Genomic DNA, 24182 nt, shown 5'->3' on the forward strand with positions numbered 1-24182 from the left:
AGTCACCAGTCACCACCATGTAGATACCAGTCACCAGTTACCACCATGTAGATACCAGTCACCACCATGTAGATACAAGTCACCAGTTACCACCATGTAGATACCAGTCACCAGTTACCACCATGTAGATACCAGTCACCAGTTACCACCATGTAGATACAAGTCACCAGTTACCACCATGTAGATACCAGTCACCAGTTACCACCATGTAGATACCAGTCACCAGTTACCACCATGTAGATACAAGTCACCAGTTACCACCATGTAGATACCAGTCACCAGTTACCACCATGTAGATACAAGTCACCAGTCACCACCATGTAGATACAAGTCACCAGTTACCACCATGTAGATACCAGTCACCAGTTACCACCATGTAGATACCAGTCACCAGTTACCACCATGTAGATACCAGTCACCAGTTACCACCATGTAGATACCAGTCACCAGTTACCACCATGTAGATACCAGTCACCAGTTACCACCATGTAGATACAAGTCACCAGTTACCACCATGTAGATACCAGTCACCAGTTACCACCATGTAGATACCAGTCACCACCATGTAGATACAAGTCACCAGTTACCACCATGTAGATACAAGTCACCAGTTACCACCATGTAGATACCAGTCACCAGTTACCACCATGTAGATACCAGTCACCAGTTACCACCATGTAGATACCAGTCACCAGTTACCACCATGTAGATACCAGTCACCACCATGTAGATACAAGTCACCAGTTACCACCATGTAGACACAAGTCACCAGTTACCACCATGTAGACACAAGTCACCAGTTACCACCATGTAGATACCAGTCACCAGTTACCACCATGTAGATACAAGTCACCAGTTACCACCATGTAGATACCAGTCACCAGTTACCACCATGTAGATACAAGTCACCAGTTACCACCATGTAGATACAAGTCACCAGTTACCACCATGTAGATACAAGTCACCAGTTACCACCATGTAGATACAAGTCACCAGTTACCACCATGTAGATACAAGTCACCAGTTACCACCATGTAGATACCAGTCACCAGTTACCACCATGTAGATACCAGTCACCAGTTACCACCATGTAGATACCAGTCACCAGTTACCACCATGTAGATACCAGTCACCACCATGTAGATACAAGTCACCAGTTACCACCATGTAGATACAAGTCACCAGTTACCACCATGTAGATACAAGTCACCAGTTACCACCATGTAGATACCAGTCACCAGTTACCACCATGTAGATACCAGTCACCAGTTACCACCATGTAGATACCAGTCACCAGTTACCATCATGTAGATACCAGTCACCAGTTACCACCATGTAGATACCAGTCACCAGTTACCACCATGTAGATACCAGTCACCAGTTACCACCATGTAGATACCAGTCACCAGTTACCACCATGTAGATACCAGTCACCAGTTACCACCATGTAGACACAAGTCACCAGTTACCACCATGTAGATACCAGTCACCACCATGTAGATACCAGTCACCAGTTACCACCATGTAGATACCAGTCACCAGTTACCACCATGTAGATACCAGTCACCAGTCACCACCATGTAGATACCAGTCACCAGTTACCACCATGTAGATACAAGTCACCAGTTACCACCATGTAGATACCAGTCACCAGTTACCACCATGTAGATACCAGTCACCAGTTACCACCATGTAGATACCAGTCACCAGTTACCACCATGTAGATACCAGTCACCAGTTACCACCATGTAGATACAAGTCACCAGTTACCACCATGTAGATACCAGTCACCACCATGTAGATACCAGTCACCAGTTACCACCATGTAGATACAAGTCACCAGTTACCACCATGTAGATACCAGTCACCAGTCACCACCATGTAGATACAAGTCACCAGTTACCACCATGTAGATACCAGTCACCAGTTACCACCATGTAGATACCAGTCACCAGTTACCACCATGTAGATACCAGTCACCAGTTACCACCATGTAGATACAAGTCACCAGTTACCACCATGTAGATACCAGTCACCAGTTACCACCATGTAGATACAAGTCACCAGTTACCACCATGTAGATACCAGTCACCAGTTACCACCATGTAGATACCAGTCACCAGTTACCACCATGTAGATACCAGTCACCAGTTACCACCATGTAGATACCAGTCACCAGTTACCACCATGTAGATACAAGTCACCAGTTACCACCATGTAGATACCAGTCACCAGTTACCACCATGTAGATACAAGTCACCAGTTACCACCATGTAGATACCAGTCACCACCATGTAGATACCAGTCACCAGTTACCACCATGTAGATACAAGTCACCAGTTACCACCATGTAGATACCAGTCACCAGTTACCACCATGTAGATACCAGTCACCAGTTACCACCATGTAGATACAAGTCACCAGTTACCACCATGTAGATACAAGTCACCAGTTACCACCATGTAGATACCAGTCACCAGTTACCACCATGTAGATACCAGTCACCAGTCACCACCATGTAGATACAAGTCACCAGTTACCACCATGTAGATACCAGTCACCAGTTACCACCATGTAGATACAAGTCACCAGTTACCACCATGTAGATACCAGTCACCAGTTACCACCATGTAGATACAAGTCACCAGTTACCACCATGTAGATACCAGTCACCAGTTACCACCATGTAGATACCAGTCACCACCATGTAGATACCAGTCACCAGTTACCACCATGTAGATACAAGTCACCAGTTACCACCATGTAGATACCAGTCACCACCATGTAGATACCAGTCACCAGTTACCACCATGTAGATACAAGTCACCAGTTACCACCATGTAGATACCAGTCACCAGTTACCACCATGTAGATACCAGTCACCAGTTACCACCATGTAGATACCAGTCACCAGTTACCACCATGTAGATACCAGTCACCAGTTACCACCATGTAGATACCAGTCACCAGTTACCACCATGTAGATACAAGTCACCAGTTACCACCATGTAGATACCAGTCACCAGTTACCACCATGAAGATACTGTAGATACAAGTCACCAGTTACCACCATGTAGATACCAGTCACCAGTTACCACCATGTAGATACCAGTCACCAGTTACCACCATGTAGATACCAGTCACCACCATGTAGATACCAGTCACCAGTTACCACCATGTAGATACAAGTCACCAGTTACCACCATGTAGATACCAGTCACCAGTTACCACCATGTAGATACCAGTCACCAGTTACCACCATGTAGATACCAGTCACCAGTTACCACCATGTAGATACCAGTCACCAGTTACCACCATGTAGATACCAGTCACCAGTTACCACCATGTAGATACCAGTCACCAGTTACCACCATGTAGATACCAGTCACCAGTTACCACCATGTAGACACAAGTCACCAGTTACCACCATGTAGATACCAGTCACCAGTTACCACCATGTAGATACCAGTCACCAGTTACCACCATGTAGATACAAGTCACCAGTTACCACCATGTAGATACCAGTCACCAGTTACCACCATGTAGACACAAGTCACCAGTTACCACCATGTAGACACAAGTCACCAGTTACCACCATGTAGATACCAGTCACCAGTTACCACCATGTAGATACCAGTCACCAGTTACCACCATGTAGATACAAGTCACCAGTTACCACCATGTAGATACCAGTCACCAGTTACCACCATGTAGACACAAGTCACCAGTTACCACCATGTAGACACAAGTCACCAGTTACCACCATGTAGATACCAGTCACCAGTTACCACCATGTAGATACCAGTCACCAGTTACCACCATGTAGATACAAGTCACCAGTTACCACCATGTAGATACCAGTCACCAGTTACCACCATGTAGATACAAGTCACCAGTTACCACCATGTAGATACCAGTCACCAGTTACCACCATGTAGATACAAGTCACCAGTTACCACCATGTAGATACCAGTCACCACCATGTAGATACCAGTCACCAGTTACCACCATGTAGATACAAGTCACCAGTTACCACCATGTAGATACCAGTCACCACCATGTAGATACAAGTCACCAGTTACCACCATGTAGACACAAGTCACCAGTCACCACCATGTAGATACCAGTCACCAGTTACCACCATGTAGATACCAGTCACCAGTTACCACCATGTAGATACCAGTCACCAGTTACCACCATGTAGATACCAGTCACCAGTCACCACCATGTAGATACCAGTCACCAGTTACCACCATGTAGATACCAGTCACCAGTTACCACCATGTAGATACCAGTCACCAGTTACCACCATGTAGATACCAGTCACCAGTCACCACCATGTAGATACCAGTCACCAGTCACCACCATGTAGATACCAGTCACCAGTTACCACCATGTAGATACAAGTCACCAGTTACCACCATGTAGATACCAGTCACCAGTTACCACCATGTAGATACCAGTCACCACCATGTAGATACAAGTCACCAGTTACCACCATGTAGATACCAGTCACCAGTTACCACCATGTAGATACAAGTCACCAGTTACCACCATGTAGATACAAGTCACCAGTTACCACCATGTAGATACCAGTCACCAGTTACCACCATGTAGATACCAGTCACCAGTTACCACCATGTAGATACCAGTCACCAGTTACCACCATGTAGACACAAGTCACCAGTCACCACCATGTAGATACCAGTCACCAGTTACCACCATGTAGATACCAGTCACCAGTTACCACCATGTAGACACAAGTCACCAGTTACCACCATGTAGATACCAGTCACCAGTTACCACCATGTAGATACAAGTCACCAGTTACCACCATGTAGATACCAGTCACCAGTTACCACCATGTAGACACAAGTCACCAGTTACCACCATGTAGATACCAGTCACCAGTTACCACCATGTAGATACCAGTCACCAGTTACCACCATGTAGATACCAGTCACCAGTCACCACCATGTAGATACCAGTCACCAGTTACCACCATGTAGATACCAGTCACCAGTTACCACCATGTAGATACCAGTCACCAGTTACCACCATGTAGATACCAGTCACCAGTTACCACCATGTAGATACCAGTCACCAGTTACCACCATGTAGATACAAGTCACCAGTCACCACCATGTAGATACCAGTCACCACCATGTAGATACAAGTCACCAGTTACCACCATGTAGATACCAGTCACCAGTTACCACCATGTAGATACCAGTCACCAGTTACCACCATGTAGATACAAGTCACCAGTTACCACCATGTAGATACCAGTCACCAGTTACCACCATGTAGATACCAGTCACACCATGTAGATACAAGTCACCAGTTACCACCATGTAGATACAAGTCACCAGTTACCACCATGTAGATACCAGTCACCAGTTACCACCATGTAGATACCAGTCACCAGTTACCACCATGTAGATACCAGTCACCAGTTACCACCATGTAGATACCAGTCACCAGTTACCACCATGTAGATACCAGTCACCAGTTACCACCATGTAGATACCAGTCACCAGTTACCACCATGTAGATACAAGTCACCAGTTACCACCATGTAGATACCAGTCACCAGTTACCACCATGTAGATACCAGTCACCACCATGTAGATACAAGTCACCAGTTACCACCATGTAGATACAAGTCACCAGTTACCACCATGTAGATACAAGTCACCAGTTACCACCATGTAGATACAAGTCACCAGTTACCACCATGTAGATACCAGTCACCACCATGTAGATACCAGTCACCAGTTACCACCATGTAGATACAAGTCACCAGTTACCACCATGTAGATACAAGTCACCAGTTACCACCATGTAGATACAAGTCACCAGTTACCACCATGTAGATACAAGTCACCAGTTACCACCATGTAGATACAAGTCACCAGTTACCACCATGTAGATACCAGTCACCAGTTACCACCATGCAGATACCAGTCACCACCATGTAGATACCAGTCACCAGTTACCACCATGTAGATACAAGTCACCAGTTACCACCATGAAGATACTGTAGATACAAGTCACCAGTTACCACCATGTAGATACTGTAGATACTGTGAGCCCAGAGAAAGGGAACGTCATGCCAGGAGGCTGAGGAGATAAAATGTTTAACCTGAAACTGAAAGCTGCCAGCATGGTTCCAATTAAGAGGCAGTGCCAAGCGAGAGAGAGACGCAGCGAGACTGACTGAAGAGACACATAGAGAGAGAGAGAGAGACAGAGAGAGAGAGAGAGAGACAGAGAGGGAGAGACAGAGAGAGAGACAGAGACAGAGAGAGACAGAGACAGAGACAGAGACAGAGAGAGAGACAGAGCGAGACAGAGCGAGACAGAGCGAGACAGAGAGAGAGAGAGAGAGAGAGAGAGAGAGAGACAGAGACAGAGACAGAGAGACAGAGAGACAGAGAGACAGAGAGACAGAGAGAGAGAGAGACAGAGAGACAGAGAGACAGAGAGACAGAGAGACAGAGAGACAGAGAGACAGAGAGAGAGAGAGAGGCCATTGAATGACGTTAGTCTGGTAGAAGTATTTATAGAGGAGAAGTTTAATCCTGGGCATTGGCTAAACTAAGCCCTGATGATGTGTTACTGCAGGCCAACCTGTTCACTCTCCAACCAACCCCCTCTGGATAGAGCTGGGCAATGGTGGGCAGTGGAGCGGGCAGAGGGCAGACGGGTGGACAGGGAGAAAGGCAGACGGGATAGACGGGGAGAAAGGCAGACGGGATAGACGGGGGAGAAAGGCAGACGGGATAGACGGGGAGAAAGGCAGACGGGATAGACGGGGGGAAAGGCAGACGGGATAGACGGGGAGAAAGGCAGACGGGATAGACGGGGAGAAAGGCAGACGGGATAGACGGGGAGAAAGGCAGACGGGATAGACGGGGAGAAAGGCAGACGGGATAGACGGGGAGAAAGGCAGACGGGATAGACGGGGGTAAAGGCAGACGGGATAGACGGGGAGAAAGGCAGACGGGATAGACGGGGGGAAAGGCAGACAGGATAGACGGGGAGAAAGGCAGACGGGATAGACGGGGAGAAAGGCAGACGGGATAGACGGGGAGAAAGGCAGACGGGGAGAAAGGCAGACGGGATAGACGGGGAGAAAAGGCAGACGGGATAGACGGGGAGAAAGGCAGACGGGATAGACGGGGAGAAAGGCAGACGGGATAGACGGGGAGAAAAGGCAGACGGGATAGACGGGGGTAAAGGCAGACGGGATAGATGGGGAGAAAAGGCAGACGGGACAGACGGGGAGAAAGGCAGACGGGATAGACGGGGAGAAAGGCAGACGGGATAGACGGGGAGAAAGGCAGACGGGATAGACGGGGAGAAAGGCAGACGGGATAGACGGGGAGAAAGGCAGACGGGGAGAAAGGCAGACGGGATAGACGGGGAGAAAAGGCAGACGGGATAGACGGGGAGAAAGGCAGACGGGATAGACGGGGAGAAAGGCAGACGGGATAGACGGGGAGAAAGGCAGACGGGATAGACGGGGAGAAAGGCAGACGGGATAGACGGGGAGAAAGGCAGACGGGATAGACGGGGAGAAAGGCAGACGGGATAGACGGGGAGAAAGGCAGACGGGATAGACGGGGGTAAAGGCAGACATATGGGGGGGAAAAGGCAGGCAGATGGGAAGAAAGGTAGTCAAGCATGAATGCAGACAGACCAATAGAAAGGCAGGGTTGGGGTAGCTGCAGGGATTGTTCCTGGCTTCCAAGCAGAGCAGTGCTAACAACATGCCGCCGCTGAGCAACTACAGGTAACTGTGGGCATTGGAGCAGGCAGACGGGGAGAAAAGCAGGCTTGATAGGATCTTGTTGCTAGTGTTGTCACAATACCAGAATTTTGACATCGATACCAGGTTTAGTATCACGAAACTCAATACCATTCACATACACACAGTCAGTTCGAGGCTCGAGCAAAGATGATCTTGACTGGGAGAGAAGTACGGCCGGGACGATCCCAGTATTGCGATACTCGTTAGTATCGTGGCAAGGAAACAAAACAAAAGTGGATTTTACTTCTTTAGAAAAAACAGCCCTAATGTTGGAAACAAACATCATTATGCTGTCATCCAGAGTCACATGTTTATTTTCCAAGCTATAGCACACCATATGTTACATACAGCAGGTTTTGAAAGGACCAAAGAGTTTGGTCTACTTCGTGGTGAAATTTTTGCCATGTAAAAAAATATTTTTGTGATACTGGTACCGGTGCTGCACCCCTCATTAAATCAAATCAAATCAAATTTTATTGGTCACATGCGCCGAATACAACAGGTGCAGACATTACAGTGAAATGCTTACTTACAGCCCTTAACCAACAGTGCATTTATTTTAAACAAAAAAAGTAAGAATAAAACAACAACAAAAAAAGTGTTGAGGAAAAAAAGAGCAGAAGTAAAATAAAGTGACAGTAGGGAGGCTATATATACAGGGGGGTACCGTTGCAGAGTCAATGTGCGGGGGCACCGGCTAGTTGAGGTAGTTGAGGTAATATGTACATGTGGGTAGAGTTAAAGTGACTATGCATAAATACTTAACAGAGTAGCAGCAGCGTAAAAAGGATGGGGTGGGGGGGCAGTGCAAATAGTCCGGGTAGCCATGATTAGCTGTTCAGGAGTCTTATGGCTTGGGGGTAGAAGCTGTTGAGAAGTCTTTTGGACCTAGACTTGGCACTCCGGTACCGCTTGCCGTGCGGTAGCAGAGAGAACAGTCTATGACTAGGGTGGCTGGAGTCTTTGACAATTTTGAGGGCCTTCCTCTGACACCGCCTGGTATAGAGGTCCTGGATGGCAGGAAGCTTGGCCCCAGTGATGTACTGGGCCGTACGCACTACCCTCTGTAGTGCCTTGCGGTCAGAGGCCAAGCAGTTGCCATACCAGGCGGTGATGCAACCAGTCAGGATGCTCTCGATGGTGCAGCTGTAGAATTTTTGAGGATCTGAGGACCCATGCCAAATCTTTTTAGTCTCCTGAGGGGGAATAGGCTTTGTCGTGCCCTCTTCACGACTGTCTTGGTGTGTTTGGACCATGATAGTTCGTTGGTGATGTGGACACCAAGGAACTTGAAGCTCTCAACCTGTTCCACTACAGCCCCATCGATGAGAATGGGGGCGTGCTCAGTCCTCTTTTTTTTCCTGTAGTCCACAATCATCTCCTTTGTCTTGGTCACGTTGAGGGAGAGGTTGTTGTCCTGGCACCACACGGCCAGATCTCTGACCTCCTCCCCTATAGGCTGTCTCATCGTTGTCGGTGATCAGGCCTACCACTGTTGTGTCGTCGGCAAACTTAATGATGGTGTTGGAGTCGTGCCTGGCCATGCAGTCATGGGTGAACAGAGAGTACAGGAGGGGGACTGAGCACGCACCCCTGAGGGGCCCCCGTGTTGAGGATCAGTGTGGCAGATGTGTTGTTACCTACCCTTACCACCTGGGGGCGGCCCGTCAGGAAGTCCAGGATCCAGTTGCAGAGGGAGGTGTTTAGTCCCAGGATTCTTAGCTTAGTGATGAGCTTAGAGGGCACTATGGTGTTGAATGCTGAGCTGTAGTCAATGAATAGCATTCTCACGTAGGTGTTCCTCTTGTCCAGGTGGGAAAGGGTAGTGTGGAGTGCGATAGAGATTGCATCATCTGTGGATCTGTTGGGGCGGTATGCAAATTGGAGTGGGTCTAGGGTTTCTGGGATTATGCTGTTGATGTGAGCCAAACATATACTTCTATAGGTCCATTCTTCAGCTAGGACTACGGTACACCGGTGGGAGCTCTCCAGTACATTAGGTGGCAGTAATGCACCATAACGGTGGATGCCAACCGCCGATAAAACCCACAGAAGACGCGGGGGGCGACTACACCAGTAGCTAGCTAGCTAGCTAGGACTCCAGTACACAGCAGGCGGGATAGGTAGCTAGCTAGCTAGGACTCCAGTACACAGCAGGCGGGATTGGTAGCTAGCTAGCTAGGACTCCAGTACACAGCAGGCGGGATTGGTAGCTAGCTAGCTAGGACTCCAGTACACAGCAGGCGGGATTGGTAGCTAGCTAGCTAGGACTCCAGTACACAGCAGGCGGGATTGGTAGCTAGCTAGCTAGGACTCCAGTACACAGCAGGCGGGATAGGTAGCTAGCTAGCTAGGACTCCAGTACACAGCAGGCGGGATTGGTAGCTAGCTGGCTAATGATACCTAGGATACCAGTAGACGGTGTCCTCCACCCCAACCCGGTGTCCTCCACCCCAACCTGTCGGGCACTGTTTTCCTGTAGTTCTGTTAACGACGGCGAGGCCAGTTGTTCGGCAAGTGGGAGCGAAGGACACTGTGTGCTAGCTAGCTAGTTAGCTAACTAGGACTAAAAAAGGTACACAGAAGGCGGGATTGGTAGCTAGCTAGCACACCGGTAGAGTGTATTTCGACGCCACCTGTCGGGCACCGTTTTCCCACAGTTCTGTTAACGACAGCGAGGGCAGGTGTTCGGCAGGCGTTAGCAAAAGGACACTGGGTGCCAGCTAGCTAGTTCGGAACCAATGGGATGCTTTTTTTGGTGACAATCAGCTTTAAAAATCAGCAATATTTTTGCATTATGGTTAGCATATTATCACAAACAAGATACTGAGTAGTGAATTTATTTCAGCTTCAACTGTAAGTTAACAAGTGAAATCAGCCTACAAAGCTGCAAGTTACCAGTATCTTCTTGCATTGTAAAGTGTTCTCGCCTGTAATGGACAGAAGTACCGAAACAAAAAAATCCTAGTACCAAACCGTTTTTCTAGTTCCAAGTATCTTCTGCATCAGATAACTGTCAGAAAGAGGATAATTGATCTGACCTAACTTTCCACCAATTCCTAGCTTACCCCCCCCTGCCAGCCCACTGTCAGGCTGTTTGAAAATGTAGATGTGAAACTCAATATGTGGTGGATATGCAATGCTCATCACTTCCCCAGAGGAATGTCAGGGCTCTCTGTCCGTCCGTCCGTCCGTCCGTCCGCGGCCTAACATCAGTCTCTGTGTGAGGAGAGAGACTGTGTCCAGAGGGATGTCAGGGCTCTCCGTCTGTCCGTCTGTCCGTGTAGCCTAACATCAGTCTCTGTGTGAGGAGAGAGACTGTGTCCAGAGGAATGAAAGGAGAGCGCTCAGACAGTTGAATGGTAGACAGCAAACGTCCCCAGAGAACTCGTTTTTTGCTCATGTCCATCGTAATTTCATTGGTACAGGTGCTCTGTTCTGTTCCAGATACAGTATCTACAGCCCTATTCCCTCCATTGGATGCTTTTTAGACTGGGCAGTTTAGCGTCCCAAATGGCACCTATCCCTTGCATAGTGTATGCAATGCTCATCACTTCCCCAGAGGAATGTCATGTGTGTGTGTGTGTGTGTATGCATGTCTGTGTGTTGTGTGTATGTGTGTCTGTGTGTTGTGTGTATGTGTGTATGTGTTGTGTGTATGTCTGTGTGTTGTGTGTATGTATGTATGTTGTGTCTGTGTGTTGTGTCTGTGTGTATGTGTGTGTGTGTGTGTGTTGTGTCTGGGTGTATGTCTGTGTGTTGTGTGTATGTATGTGTGTTGTGTGTCTGTGTGTGTTGTATGTGTGTTGTGTGTGTGTGTGTGTGTGTGTGTGTTGTGTCTGTGTGTCTGTGTGTGTTGTATGTGTGTTGTGTGTGTGTGTTGTGTGTTGTGTGTATGTCTGTGTGTGTGTGTGTCTGTGTGTGTGTGTGTCTGTGTGTCTGTGTGTGTGTGTGTGTGTGTCTGTGTGTGTGTGTCTGTGTGTGTGTTGTGTGTGTGTCTGTGTGTGGCTCGCTATAGCCCTCTCGGCAGCTCCACTAGTCTGTCAGTCCACAGTTCTCATTACCACATACAGCCTCCTGGGAATGAAGTACCTTCACTTCAGACTGTTTCTATATTAAGGGAATGAAGTACCTTCACTTCAGACTGTTTCTATATTAAGGGAATGAAGTACCTTCACTTCAGACTGTTTCTATATTAAGGGAATGAAGTACCTTCACTTCAGACTGTTTCTATATTAAGGGAATGAAGTACCTTCACTTCAGACTGTTTCTATATTAAGGGAATGAAGTACCTTCACTTCAGACTGTTTCTATATTAAGGGAATGAAGTACCTTCACTTCAGACTGTTTCTATATTAAGGGAATGAAGTACCTTCACTTCAGACTGTTTCTATATTAAGGGAATGAAGTACCTTCACTTCAGACTGTTTCTATATTAAGGGAATGAAGTACCTTCACTTCAGACTATGGTTTCTATATTAAGGGAACGAAGTACCTTCACTTCAGACTGTTTCTATATTAAGGGAATGAAGTACCTTCACTTCAGACTGTTTCTATATTAAGGGAATGAAGTACCTTCACTTCAGACTATGGTTTCTATATTAAGGGAATGAAGTACCTTCACTTCAGACTGTTTCTATATTAAGGGAATGAAGTACCTTCACTTCAGACTATGGTTTCTATATTAAGGGAATGAAGTACCTTCACTTCAGACTGTTTCTATATTAAGCGAATGAAGTACCTTCACTTCAGACTGGTTTCTATATTAAGGGAATGAAGTACCTTCACTTCAGACTATGGTTTCTATATTAAGGGAATGAAGTACCTTCACTTCAGACTGTTTCTATATTAAGGGAATGAAGTACCTTCACTCACACTATCTCCTGAGAGTCACTCCAAGGTATATTGGCTACTTCAGTCATAGAACTCTTTTCTGACCAACCATTTCTCCGTCATGGAGGCCTCTTACATTTACATTTACATTTTAGTCATTTAGCAGACGCTCTTATCCAGAGCGACTTACAGGAGCAATTAGGGTTAAGGGCACATCGACAGACTTTTCACCTAGTCGGCTCGGGGATTAGAACCAGCGACCTTTCGGTTACTGGCACAACGCTCTTAACCACTAAGCTACCTGCTGCCCTCTTCATTGCAGGGTGAACATTGACCTGAATCTGTTGATATTCTCGTCAACTCCCTGTCAATCATTGTTTGGCGTGACAATGACATAGGAGTTGGCAAGATATCAGATCTGGGCCTAGCTATACTGAACACATGTAAGCCTACAATAGTCATTCTGGCGAAGAGGTGGTGTCAGTGCAAAAAAAAGGAAAACCTTTAATCCCATGAAGTACTTTCCAGGTCCACTGTGTGTGTCCCCACAGAGCTAAACGGTCTGGACTTCGGTTAGGGCACGCTAGCCTGAGCCAGCTTTAAGGATTCCCATTGAGAAACAACATCTTACAGAGGATTGGGAGAACTTTGAAGTGATTAGACAGGTAACATGTCCAGGCATGTATAAACCAAAGCCCAGTTGCATCACATACGCTTACAGCTCCCCAGAACCCAAATAACATATTGTACCGATAGTATGGATACAGAAACGGTACATCTATAAATAAATGTATAAAAAGCATCGGATAAAGATTCCAGAGTGGGAAAAAAAGAAAACTTTAATAAATTCTTTCAACGTGAGCGCTAGCAGCATTTCACATGGAGTCATTTAGCATCTGCATTTATCCCAATGGAGAGCCTCTGGCTAAGATGACTTCACTTCAGCAGGGTAGTGGAGGTATAGAGCCCCACAGTGGAGGTGTCATAATACCCATAAAACCTAGCGGTCAAACAGGGAAATGGTTCCAATCGTTTTTTCCACCATTAATATTTCCCCATAGGGGATTTTAGAAACACTTCAAATAACGGCTGTGTTTCATTCCTTTGTTAGAGTTTGACTCTTAATCATCTTAGCTGCCATGGAAACAGATGACAGGTAGATGCATCTTAGCTGCCATGGAAACAGATGACAGGTAGATGCATCTTAGCTGCCATGGAAACAGATGACAGGTAGACGCATCTTAGCTGCCACGGAAACAGATGACAGGTAGATGCATCTTAGCTGCCCTGGAAACAGATGACAGGTAGATGCATCTTAGCTGCCATGGAAACAGATGACAGGTAGATGCATCTTAGCTGCCATGGAAACAGATGACAGGTAGATGCATCTTAGCTGCCATGGAAACAGATGACAGGTAGATGCATCTTAGCTGCCATGGAAACAGATGACAGGTAGATGCATCTTAGCTGCCATGGAAACAGATGACAGGTAGATGCCTACTGATCGATTTGCTGTCACCTGCCCAACTCTGGCACCTGCCCAACTCTGGCACCTGCCCAACTCTGGCACCTGCCCAACTCTGGCACCTCAATGCAGATGAAGTAAGAAATAAAAAGTGGAAGCAGCTTCTTTTTGGACAACTGAGAATGAGACACAATTCTGGATTTAGGGAACTGTTGGGTCTCAACCCAAGGAGACTTAATGAAGGCCTAAGTGGTTTAAATAGTCACCCATAGAGACACAGGAGAGCATAGATTGCAGTGTGCAGATTCTCTTTTTAGCCTATCATTTGGAGCTCACACCAGACCATAGGGTTGTGATGGCGACTCACTGCCAGGATAAAGCTGAGCTGCAGCCCAAGTTGAAAAGGGAGGTAAAGGAGCCATTTCTTAGAGTATTGAGATGCAGCCAACTAAGTTTAGGGAACTGTTGGGGATCAAACTAAACAGACGGGTTCTGGTGGTGACTCGTTGCACAGCCAAAGTAAAGTTGAGCTGCAGATCATTTGTTTTGGTACTGTCCATTTGCAGCGTGTTTCTGGACACAGGTCCAGGAATGGCTGAAGGATTGCAATATTTACCTGGAGCTAACCCTGCAGATAGCACTACTGGGTGATCTGAAAAGTCATAGTCAATCGATCAATAATATAATAATACTTTTAGCAAAAATGTTTATTTTCAATTTACAATCTGTAGAAACAATGAGAATAGAAAGGGTTCAGAACTTTTGTGAAACATCACAGTACAGCTGAAAACTATATGGCAAATAGAAATCCAATATGGATGGTGTTAAGAGATAGATGGGAGGTGTTGAATGGAGCTGAAGGATGGGACTAATAACAACTAACAACAACTAATAACAACAAGATAACTAATGTAAAGCATACTGTGTCCATAATAAGTATATAGGTTATAGGTTGAGAGCTTTTGTGAAAGAGCACAGTTAAAAAGATATGGCATATAGAAGCAAACCTGATGGAAATCATAAAAATGATCAGAGAGGTTGAGGGTAGAGGAAGTTCAGGAGTAAAGACAAACAAAATATAATTATTGTAAAATTGACTGTGTCCATAAAATGAATATAGTATGTATAAGCTGGAAGTAGAGGCCTAAGCGTTGTTGTTCACTAGTTTACTCCAAGTAGGGAAGGGGTGGTGGGGTTGGAAAGTAATAAAGGGAAATATATCTTTAAAAAGGATATGTATATATGTATGTTTATGCATTTATATGTACACTACCGTTCAAAAGTTTGGGGTCACTTAGAAATGTCCTTGTTTTCGAAAGAAAACCAATTTTTTTGTCCATTAAAATAACATCGAATTGATCAGAAATACAGTGTAGACATTGTTAATGTTGTAAATGGCTATTGTAGCTGGAAACGGCTGATTTTTAATGGAATATCTACATAGGCGTACAGAGGCCCATTATCACCCACCATCAGTCCTGTGTTCCAATGGCACGTTGTGTTTGCTAATCCAAGTTCATCATTTTAAAAGGCTAATTGATCATTAGAAAACCCTTTAGAAATTATGTTAGCACAGCTGAAAACTGTTGTGCTGATTAAAGAAGTAATAAAACTGGCCTTCTTGAGACTAGTTGAGTATCTGGAGCATTAGCAATTGTGGATTCGATTACAAGCTCAAAATGTCCAGAAACAAATAACTTTCTTTTGAAACTCGTCAGTCTATTCTTGTTCTGAGAAATGAAGGCTATTCCATGCGAGAAATTGCCAAGAAACTGAAGATCTCGTACAATGCTGTGTACTACTCCCTTCACTGAACAGCACAAACTGTCTCTAACCAGAATAGAAAGAGGAGTGGGAGGCCCCGGTGCACAACTGAGCAAGAGGACAAATACATTAGAGTGTCTAGTTTGAGAAACAGACGCCTCACAGGTCCTCAACTGGCAGCTTCCTTAAATAGTACCTGCAAAACACCAGTCTCAACGTCAACAGTGAAGAGGCGACTCCGGGATGCTGACCTTCTAGGCAGAGTTGCAAAGAAAAAGCCATATCTCAGACTGGCCAATAAAAAGAAAAGATTAAAGATGGGCAAAAGAACACAGACACTGAACTTGTTCTATATCCACAGTAAAACGAGTCATATATCGACATGACCTGAAAGGCCGCTCAGCAAGGAAGAAGCCACTGCTCCAAAACCGCCATAAAAAACCCAGACTACGGTTTGCAACTGCACATGGGGACAAAGATCGTACTATTTGGAGAAATGTCCTCTGGTCTGATGAAACAAAAATAGAACTGTTTGGCCATAATGACCATCGTTATGTTTGGAGGAAAAACATGGGGTGCTTGCAAGCTGAAGAACACCATCCCAACCGTGAAGCACGGGGGTGGCAGCATCATGCTGTGGGGGTGCTTTGCTGCAGGAGGGACTGGTGCACTTCACAGAATAGATGGCATCATGAGGAAGGAAAATCTGAGTATCCATAGCAACGGATCCGCTTGTGCTGCTCTGCTCAATGAAGAGACATGAGAGCAGTCAGCTGTTAGCTACTTTGTCATGATTATTTTCTGTTAAATAATCTCTCGTCTTATATTTGACGAGGTTTAAAATCACTTCTGACACCATGTTATGAGCTTAGTCAGCTTTGGCTGTACTGTGCAGCGGAGCAAATGGCTCAGCTTCAAAATGTTAGTGATCAATTTAGTGATACCCGAGCCCTGCCCGTACCCTAGTTATTGGCCCTAACCCGATGTATAATGGCTGGAGTAGGAGAGCTCTAAGCCCCCCCTACCCCACCCACAGCGCCACCTATAGTCAGAAAGTTTCAACAGGACGCGGGAGGCATTCCAGGGGGCCATGGTCTGCATCCCAAAATGGCACCCTATTCCCTACATAGTGCACTACTTTTGGCCAGAGACCTATGAGCCTTGGTCAAAAGTAGTGTACTAAATAGGGAGCCATTTGGGACGAACCCACAGAGTGGGGCCTGCTGCCGGGAAATGACTGAGTCAACAGTAGGAGAGAGGCTTTCCCTGCTGTCACCAGGACTTTGTACCCAGACTACCCCACTGATCCATCAATGAGCCACAGTCCAACGCACAGGGCAGGGCTGTGCTCATTAGGCATCAAACGCAACGAAAACAGACTCAAACAGGGGAGGGACTAACAGGACCTTGTCAGCTTGTTTTGTTTTAAAGCTGAGGTTTCAAAACATTGTGCCCTGATGAATGTGTGGCAGCTGAGCCGACAGTCACCAGTAACAACAGTACTGCAGGGTCTGGAGGACAGGGAGCCCACTGACTAAACTGTTTATTCAGCACATTTAGCCTGTTTAAAGGCCAGGGAAGGGACCTGGGCTTCCTGAACATGGCTATTCAGAAGGGTTTGACCTCGGAGCAGCAGGAACAATATGCAGTAGCTCTGTGACTGACTGACTGACTGACTGACTGACTGTCTGTGACTGACTGTCTGTGACTGACTGACTGACTGACTGTCTGACTGACTGTCTGTGACTGACTGACTGACTGTCTGACTGACTGTCTGTGACTGACTGACTGACTGACTGACTGTCTGACTGACTGTCTGTGACTGACTGACTGACTGACTGTCTGACTGACTGTCTGTGACTGACTGACTGACTGACTGTCTGACTGACTGTCTGTGACTGACTGACTGACTGTCTGACTGACTGTCTGTGACTGACTGACTGTCTGTGACTGACTGACTGACTGTGACTGACTGACTGACTGACTGACTGACTGACTGACTGACTGTCTGTGACTGACTGACTGTCTGTGACTGACTGACTGACTGACTGACTGACTGACTGTCTGACTGACTGTCTGTGACTGACTGACTGTGACTGACTGACTGACTGTCTGTGACTGACTGACTGTCTGTGACTGACTGACTGACTGACTGACTGACTGACTGACTGTCTGACTGACTGTCTGTGACTGACTGACTGACTGTGACTGACTGACTGACTGACTGTCTGTGACTGACTGACTGACTGACTGACTGACTGTCTGTGACTGACTGACTGACTGACTGTCTGACTGACTGTCTGTGACTGACTGACTGACTGTGACTGACTGACTGACTGACTGACTGACTGTCTGTGACTGACTGACTGACTGACTGACTGACTGTCTGTGACTGACTGACTGACTGTCTGTGACTGACTGACTGACTGTCTGACTGACTGACTGTCTGTGACTGACTGACTGACTGTCTGTGACTGACTGACTGACTGTCTGACTGACTGTCTGTGACTGACTGACTGACTGTGACTGACTGACTGACTGACTGTCTGTGACTGACTGACTGACTGTCTGACTGACTGTCTGTGACTGACTGACTGACTGTGACTGACTGACTGACTGACTGACTGACTGTCTGTGACTGACTGACTGACTGACTGACTGACTGACTGACTGTCTGTGACTGACTGACTGACTGTCTGTGACTGACTGACTGACTGTCTGACTGACTGACTGTCTGTGACTGACTGACTGACTGTCTGTGACTGACTGACTGACTGTCTGTGACTGACTGACTGACTGACTGACTGACTGACTGTCTGTGACTGACTGACTGACTGACTGACTGTCTGTGACTGACTGACTGACTGTCTGACTGACTGTCTGTGACTGACTGACTGACTGTGACTGACTGACTGACTGACTGACTGACTGTCTGTGACTGACTGACTGACTGACTGACTGACTGTCTGTGACTGACTGACTGACTGTCTGACGACTGTCTGTGACTGACTGACTGACTGTGACTGACTGACTGACCGACTGACTGACTGTCTGTGACTGACTGACTGACTGACTGACTGACTGTCTGTGACTGACTGACTGACTGTCTGTGACTGACTGACTGACTGTCTGACTGACTGACTGTCTGTGACTGACTGACTGACTGTCTGTGACTGACTGACTGACTGTCTGTGACTGACTGACTGACTGACTGACTGTGACTGACTGACTGACTGTCTGACTGTCTGTGACTGACTGACTGACTGTCTGACTGTCTGTGACTGACTGACTGACTGTCTGACTGTCTGACTGACTGACTGACTGTCTGTGACTGACTGTCTGACTGACTGACTGACTGTCTGTGACTGACTGACTGTCTGACTGTCTGTGACTGACTGACTGACTGACTGACTGACTGACTGTCTGTGACTGTCTGTGACTGACTGACTGTCTGTGACTGACTGACTGTCTGTGACTGACTGACTGACTGTCTGTGACTGACTGACTGACTGACTGACTGTGACTGACTGACTGACTGTCTGACTGTCTGTGACTGACTGACTGACTGTCTGACTGTCTGTGACTGACTGACTGACTGTCTGACTGTCTGACTGACTGACTGACTGTCTGTGACTGACTGACTGACTGACTGTCTGTGACTGACTGACTGACTGACTGTCTGACTGACTGTCTGTGACTGACTGAGACTGACTGACTGACTGACTGACTGACTGTCTGTGACCGACTGACTGACTGACTGACTGACTGACTGTCTGTGACTGACGGACTGACTGTCTGTGACGGACTGACTGACTGTCTGACTGACTGACTGTCTGTGACTGACTGACTGACTGTCTGTGACTGACTGACTGACTGTCTGACTGACTGTCTGTGACTGACTGACTGACTGTGACTGACTGACTGACTGACTGACTGTCTGTGACTGACTGACTGACTGTCTGACTGACTGTCTGTGACTGACTGACTGACTGTGACTGACTGACTGACTGACTGACTGACTGTCTGTGACTGACTGACTGACTGACTGACTGACTGACTGTCTGTGACTGACTGACTGACTGTCTGTGACTGACTGACTGACTGTCTGACTGACTGACTGTCTGTGACTGACTGACTGACTGTCTGTGACTGACTGACTGACTGACTGTCTGTGACTGACTGACTGACTGACTGACTGACTGACTGTCTGTGACTGACTGACTGACTGACTGACTGACTGTCTGTGACTGACTGACTGACTGTCTGACTGACTGTCTGTGACTGACTGACTGACTGTGACTGACTGACTGACTGACTGACTGACTGTCTGTGACTGACTGACTGACTGACTGACTGTCTGTGACTGACTGACTGACTGTCTGACTGACTGTCTGTGACTGACTGACTGACTGTGACTGACTGACTGACTGACTGACTGACTGTCTGTGACTGACTGACTGACTGACTGACCGACTGTCTGTGACTGACTGACCGACTGTCTGTGACTGACTGACTGACTGTCTGACTGACTGACTGTCTGTGACTGACTGACTGACTGTCTGTGACTGACTGACTGACTGACTGACTGTGACTTACTGACTGACTGTCTGACTGACTGTGACTGACTGACTGACTGTCTGACTGTCTGTGACTGACTGACTGACTGTCTGACTGTCTGTGACTGACTGACTGACTGTCTGACTGTCTGACTGACTGACTGACTGTCTGTGACTGACTGTCTGACTGACTGACTGACTGTCTGTGACTGACTGACTGACTGTCTGACTGTCTGTGACTGACTGACTGACTGACTGACTGTCTGTGACTGACTGACTGACTGTCTGACTGTCTGTGACTGACTGACTGTCTGTGACTGACTGACTGACTGACACCAGACTCAAATCAAATCAAATGTTATTTGCCACATGCGCCGAATACAACAGGTGTTGACCTTCCAGTGAAATGCTTCCTGACGAGCCCTTAACCAACAATGCAGTTTTAAGACAAACTGTGACTGAAATTAGCAGCACCATCAGACATTAGAGGTGGAGATTCTAGATGTTGACTGGAGATTAGACCCATCTGGTTCAACACTGTTCTTGTCATTTTCATTGTCAATATGACCTGAAACAAGCCGGAGAGTATCACTGCTATTAAACAAGCCAGAGAGTAGCATTACGTTTACATTTTAGTCATTTAGCAGACGCTCTTATCCAGAGCAACTTACAGTTAGTGAGTGCATACATTATTCATACTGGCCCCACGTGGGAAACGAACCCACAACCCTGGCGTTGCAAGCGCCATGCTCTACCAACTGAGCTACAGGAGGGACTAGCACTGCTATTCAATTTTATTAGTGAGGGTTGTGTCAACATCAACTGAATTAATAAATCCAGGCAAAACTGATCCATTGAAGTGTCCCACGCCAGCCATACATCAAGGCCAGTGAGTGATGTCACACTGCCAGACCTCTAGATACAGGACATGACAATAGTAATGTACTTACTTGTCATACTCAGCGTTGTCACGGTCACAGCGGGCATCCTGGTGCTTCCGCCAGTCTTTCCCGTGTTTACATGTGGTGAGCAGCACCACGTTCTCAGCGTTATGGACATGATGTAACGCATTCCTCGTATCTGATCCGATTCCAGTGAGGTATCGTTTCCCCTTGAACACAAGCATGTACTTCCTGTAAGGTGGGATAGCGTTGTATTTTAAATAGCCCCTCTCCCCTCCAGTCCTGGGGTGCTCTTTCCCGAAAAGAGGGATGGAGACGTCAAAATTCGGTCTGAAGTTCTCGGTGCTGATACTTGCCTTGGCTAGCATTGCCTGCGCAAAGTCGAAGCCCAGATCTTCCGTGTAGTCGGGCCATGTCCCAGAGTAGAGGTTGAAGATGAGGTGGTTCTTTCCGTTATTCCACAGATGCAAGTTCTGGACTTTAGTTCTGAGGTTGTGAACATACTGTGGAGACAGCGTGTCCCTGTCTAGAGTGTCCAAACTCAGGATGAACAGACAAGCCTGTCCCGGGTCAGACGTATAGAACCTGGAAGCCTCAATGGAGGATAAGATATTCTGATAACTCTCCGACATCTTCTCTCCTTTATGCTGCGGGTAAACGTAAACTTTAAATTGGTTGGTTTTGCACAAGGAAAAATCAAAGCAGGAGTCCATCCGGCAACGTTTCCCATTATAATTTCCCGAAATAACATCCCTCTTCTGCCGTGGCGATATGTGAACGTTGTACTCCTCGGTCTCCATTTGGTCCCAGGGGCTGAACGGCTGCAGGGGTCCCGAGAAGTGGGGCCACTGGAGGCTCCCGTGGTACCCACGGAGGCTGCGGTCATCACGCCGGTTGTTGCTTCTGAATAGCGGGGCTTGCACCCCTCCGAAGTACAACAACAGAATGAGACACGCGCCGGCGGAGAACAGAATTAAGTACCGTTTTTTGGCCTGCATGTGTCCTTCGATCAGGGTCGAGATGTTTAGTAAATCCAACGCGCCCCGATGAAGTTTCGTTCCTCTCACCACTACTTCCAGTTGAAGGGCTGCGCCATCTTCCTCCAGCCTGGAAGTGTTTAGCGCTCACCACCTTCCGATTCCTTTCCCCAAGCCGACGATTGATCCAGCGCATGTGGGCGATTTATAATCATTTACTTCTCCCCTTGTCAATAGTTATGGCTAGCAGTGGCTATCTTCCAACACTGAAGAGTAGGCTACCTCCCTGGTAAATTAGGGATTGACGAGGCACCCTGACCTTACATTTCTTTAGGCTGTTAGCGGATTCATCTTCAGTGTTCCGTCTTCTGCCGTATGAAAAGGAAACAGGCCTTTTCACTTACATTGAAAGCCAGAGTCTTCTTGTTCTTGCCTTGTAGCCTAACGTTATAGTAGTAACGTTTCACAACCACAATTGACTAGCCTAGCTAGCTACACAGGGCGACAAGAATGTAGCCAACTTGGCTAGTTTGCCCAAACATCCAGAGATTCAGGACTCACATTAGACCGTTCCATGTTGGACTATTCCATGGTCTGAACGAACGATAACTGAATGTTGGAGGGTACCAAGCCAGCTATCTAGCCTTCTGGTCCATATGAAGTTCTGCAGTTCAATACATAGTTGAAAGCAATTCGATTTAGCTGCATTCACAACCCTCTCTCTGATTTACTCTCCCAGTCCAAGGAAAGAAAACTCAGTCTCTTGAAGCGTCGGAAATTATTGTTAGACATTCAGGAACATTAAAGAAACATATCCGTAAATTCCTCTGTTTTGGAAGCCAATTTTAAAATGTTTCGCTAGTTGTTCTGAACATCACACAGAGGCACTCCAATCCCACCGCTGATGATGTGACGTTCTTCCATAATGCACTGGGCTTTTTGATTGGTTCGCGTCATATCCGAAACAGGCGGGGCTTCCGCATCCATTCACAACTAGAGACTCGCCACTGATAGAACACGAGCACCAGGAGCAGCGGTATAGCAACCTCATGTAGCCGTTTTTGCAGAGATGCATCCAGGGTTTCTCTATTGCAGTGCTGTTATTTTCCATATATCTCATTTTACAGCACATTTCGGTTTGACCTGTCTAACAAACACACATTTATGGGCTCCCGAGTGGCGCAGCGGTCTAAGGCACTGCATCTCAACGCTTGAGGCGTCACTACAGACCACCTGGTTCAATTCCAGGCTGTATCCCATAGGGCGGCGCACAACTGGCCCAGCGTCGTCCCGGTTTGGCCGGTGTAGGCCGTCATTGTAAATACAAATGTGTTCTTAACTGACTTGCCTAGTTAAATAAAGGTAAAAAATATATATATATATAACTAATTTTCATTCATTCACATGATGATAGAATGTACAGTCTAGGCCTACATTCTCATATATTCTTCATGCAACTACAGTTTACAGACAAAACGGTGCCAGTTTAAAGGACGTCACGCTGCTTGCTTAGCGAGTACCGCTTCCTTCTGATTTCAGCTCATACTGAGGCTCAAACCTAGGACCTCCTGCCTCAGAAACAAACGTGAATGACCAGCCCCCTGAAGCGCCTTACCCAGTCGCCACTGAAAAGCTAGCTCCTGGAGACACGTCGGGCTGAGGAGTGAGTTTCACAGATCCCAATCTGCTACACAATAAGTGCTTTGCTTCTCAGCTGCAGGGTACTAAAACACTGTTGTTCCTTTCAGCACAACCTCTGACCCCTAATCTCACTATTTCTGATTGGCCTTGAGGAATTCTGCTTGAAGACAGGATGAACCCATGTCACAGCAGAGCAGCATACACTACGGTTGGAATTGGTTGGCAGCG

The 24182-nt window shown here is 46.8% G+C and overlaps 1 protein-coding gene across 1 annotated transcript in view; it reads right to left on the minus strand.

The window, feature by feature from the left end:
* LOC121542569 (exostosin-1b-like) overlaps positions 1-23199 on the minus strand; it is a 91615-nt gene extending 68416 nt beyond the window's left edge. The window contains exon 1 of the mRNA XM_045217323.1: positions 21385-23199. Within this exon, the coding sequence (XP_045073258.1) occupies positions 21385-22334 (950 nt within the window). The 5' untranslated portion in view covers positions 22335-23199. The remainder of the gene's footprint in view (positions 1-21384) is intronic.
* Between the last annotated feature and the right edge of the window lie 983 nt (positions 23200-24182).

The sequence above is a fragment of the Coregonus clupeaformis genome, unplaced genomic scaffold, assembly GCF_020615455.1.
Source record: "Coregonus clupeaformis isolate EN_2021a unplaced genomic scaffold, ASM2061545v1 scaf1010, whole genome shotgun sequence".
Taxonomy (NCBI): Eukaryota; Metazoa; Chordata; class Actinopteri; order Salmoniformes; family Salmonidae; genus Coregonus; species Coregonus clupeaformis.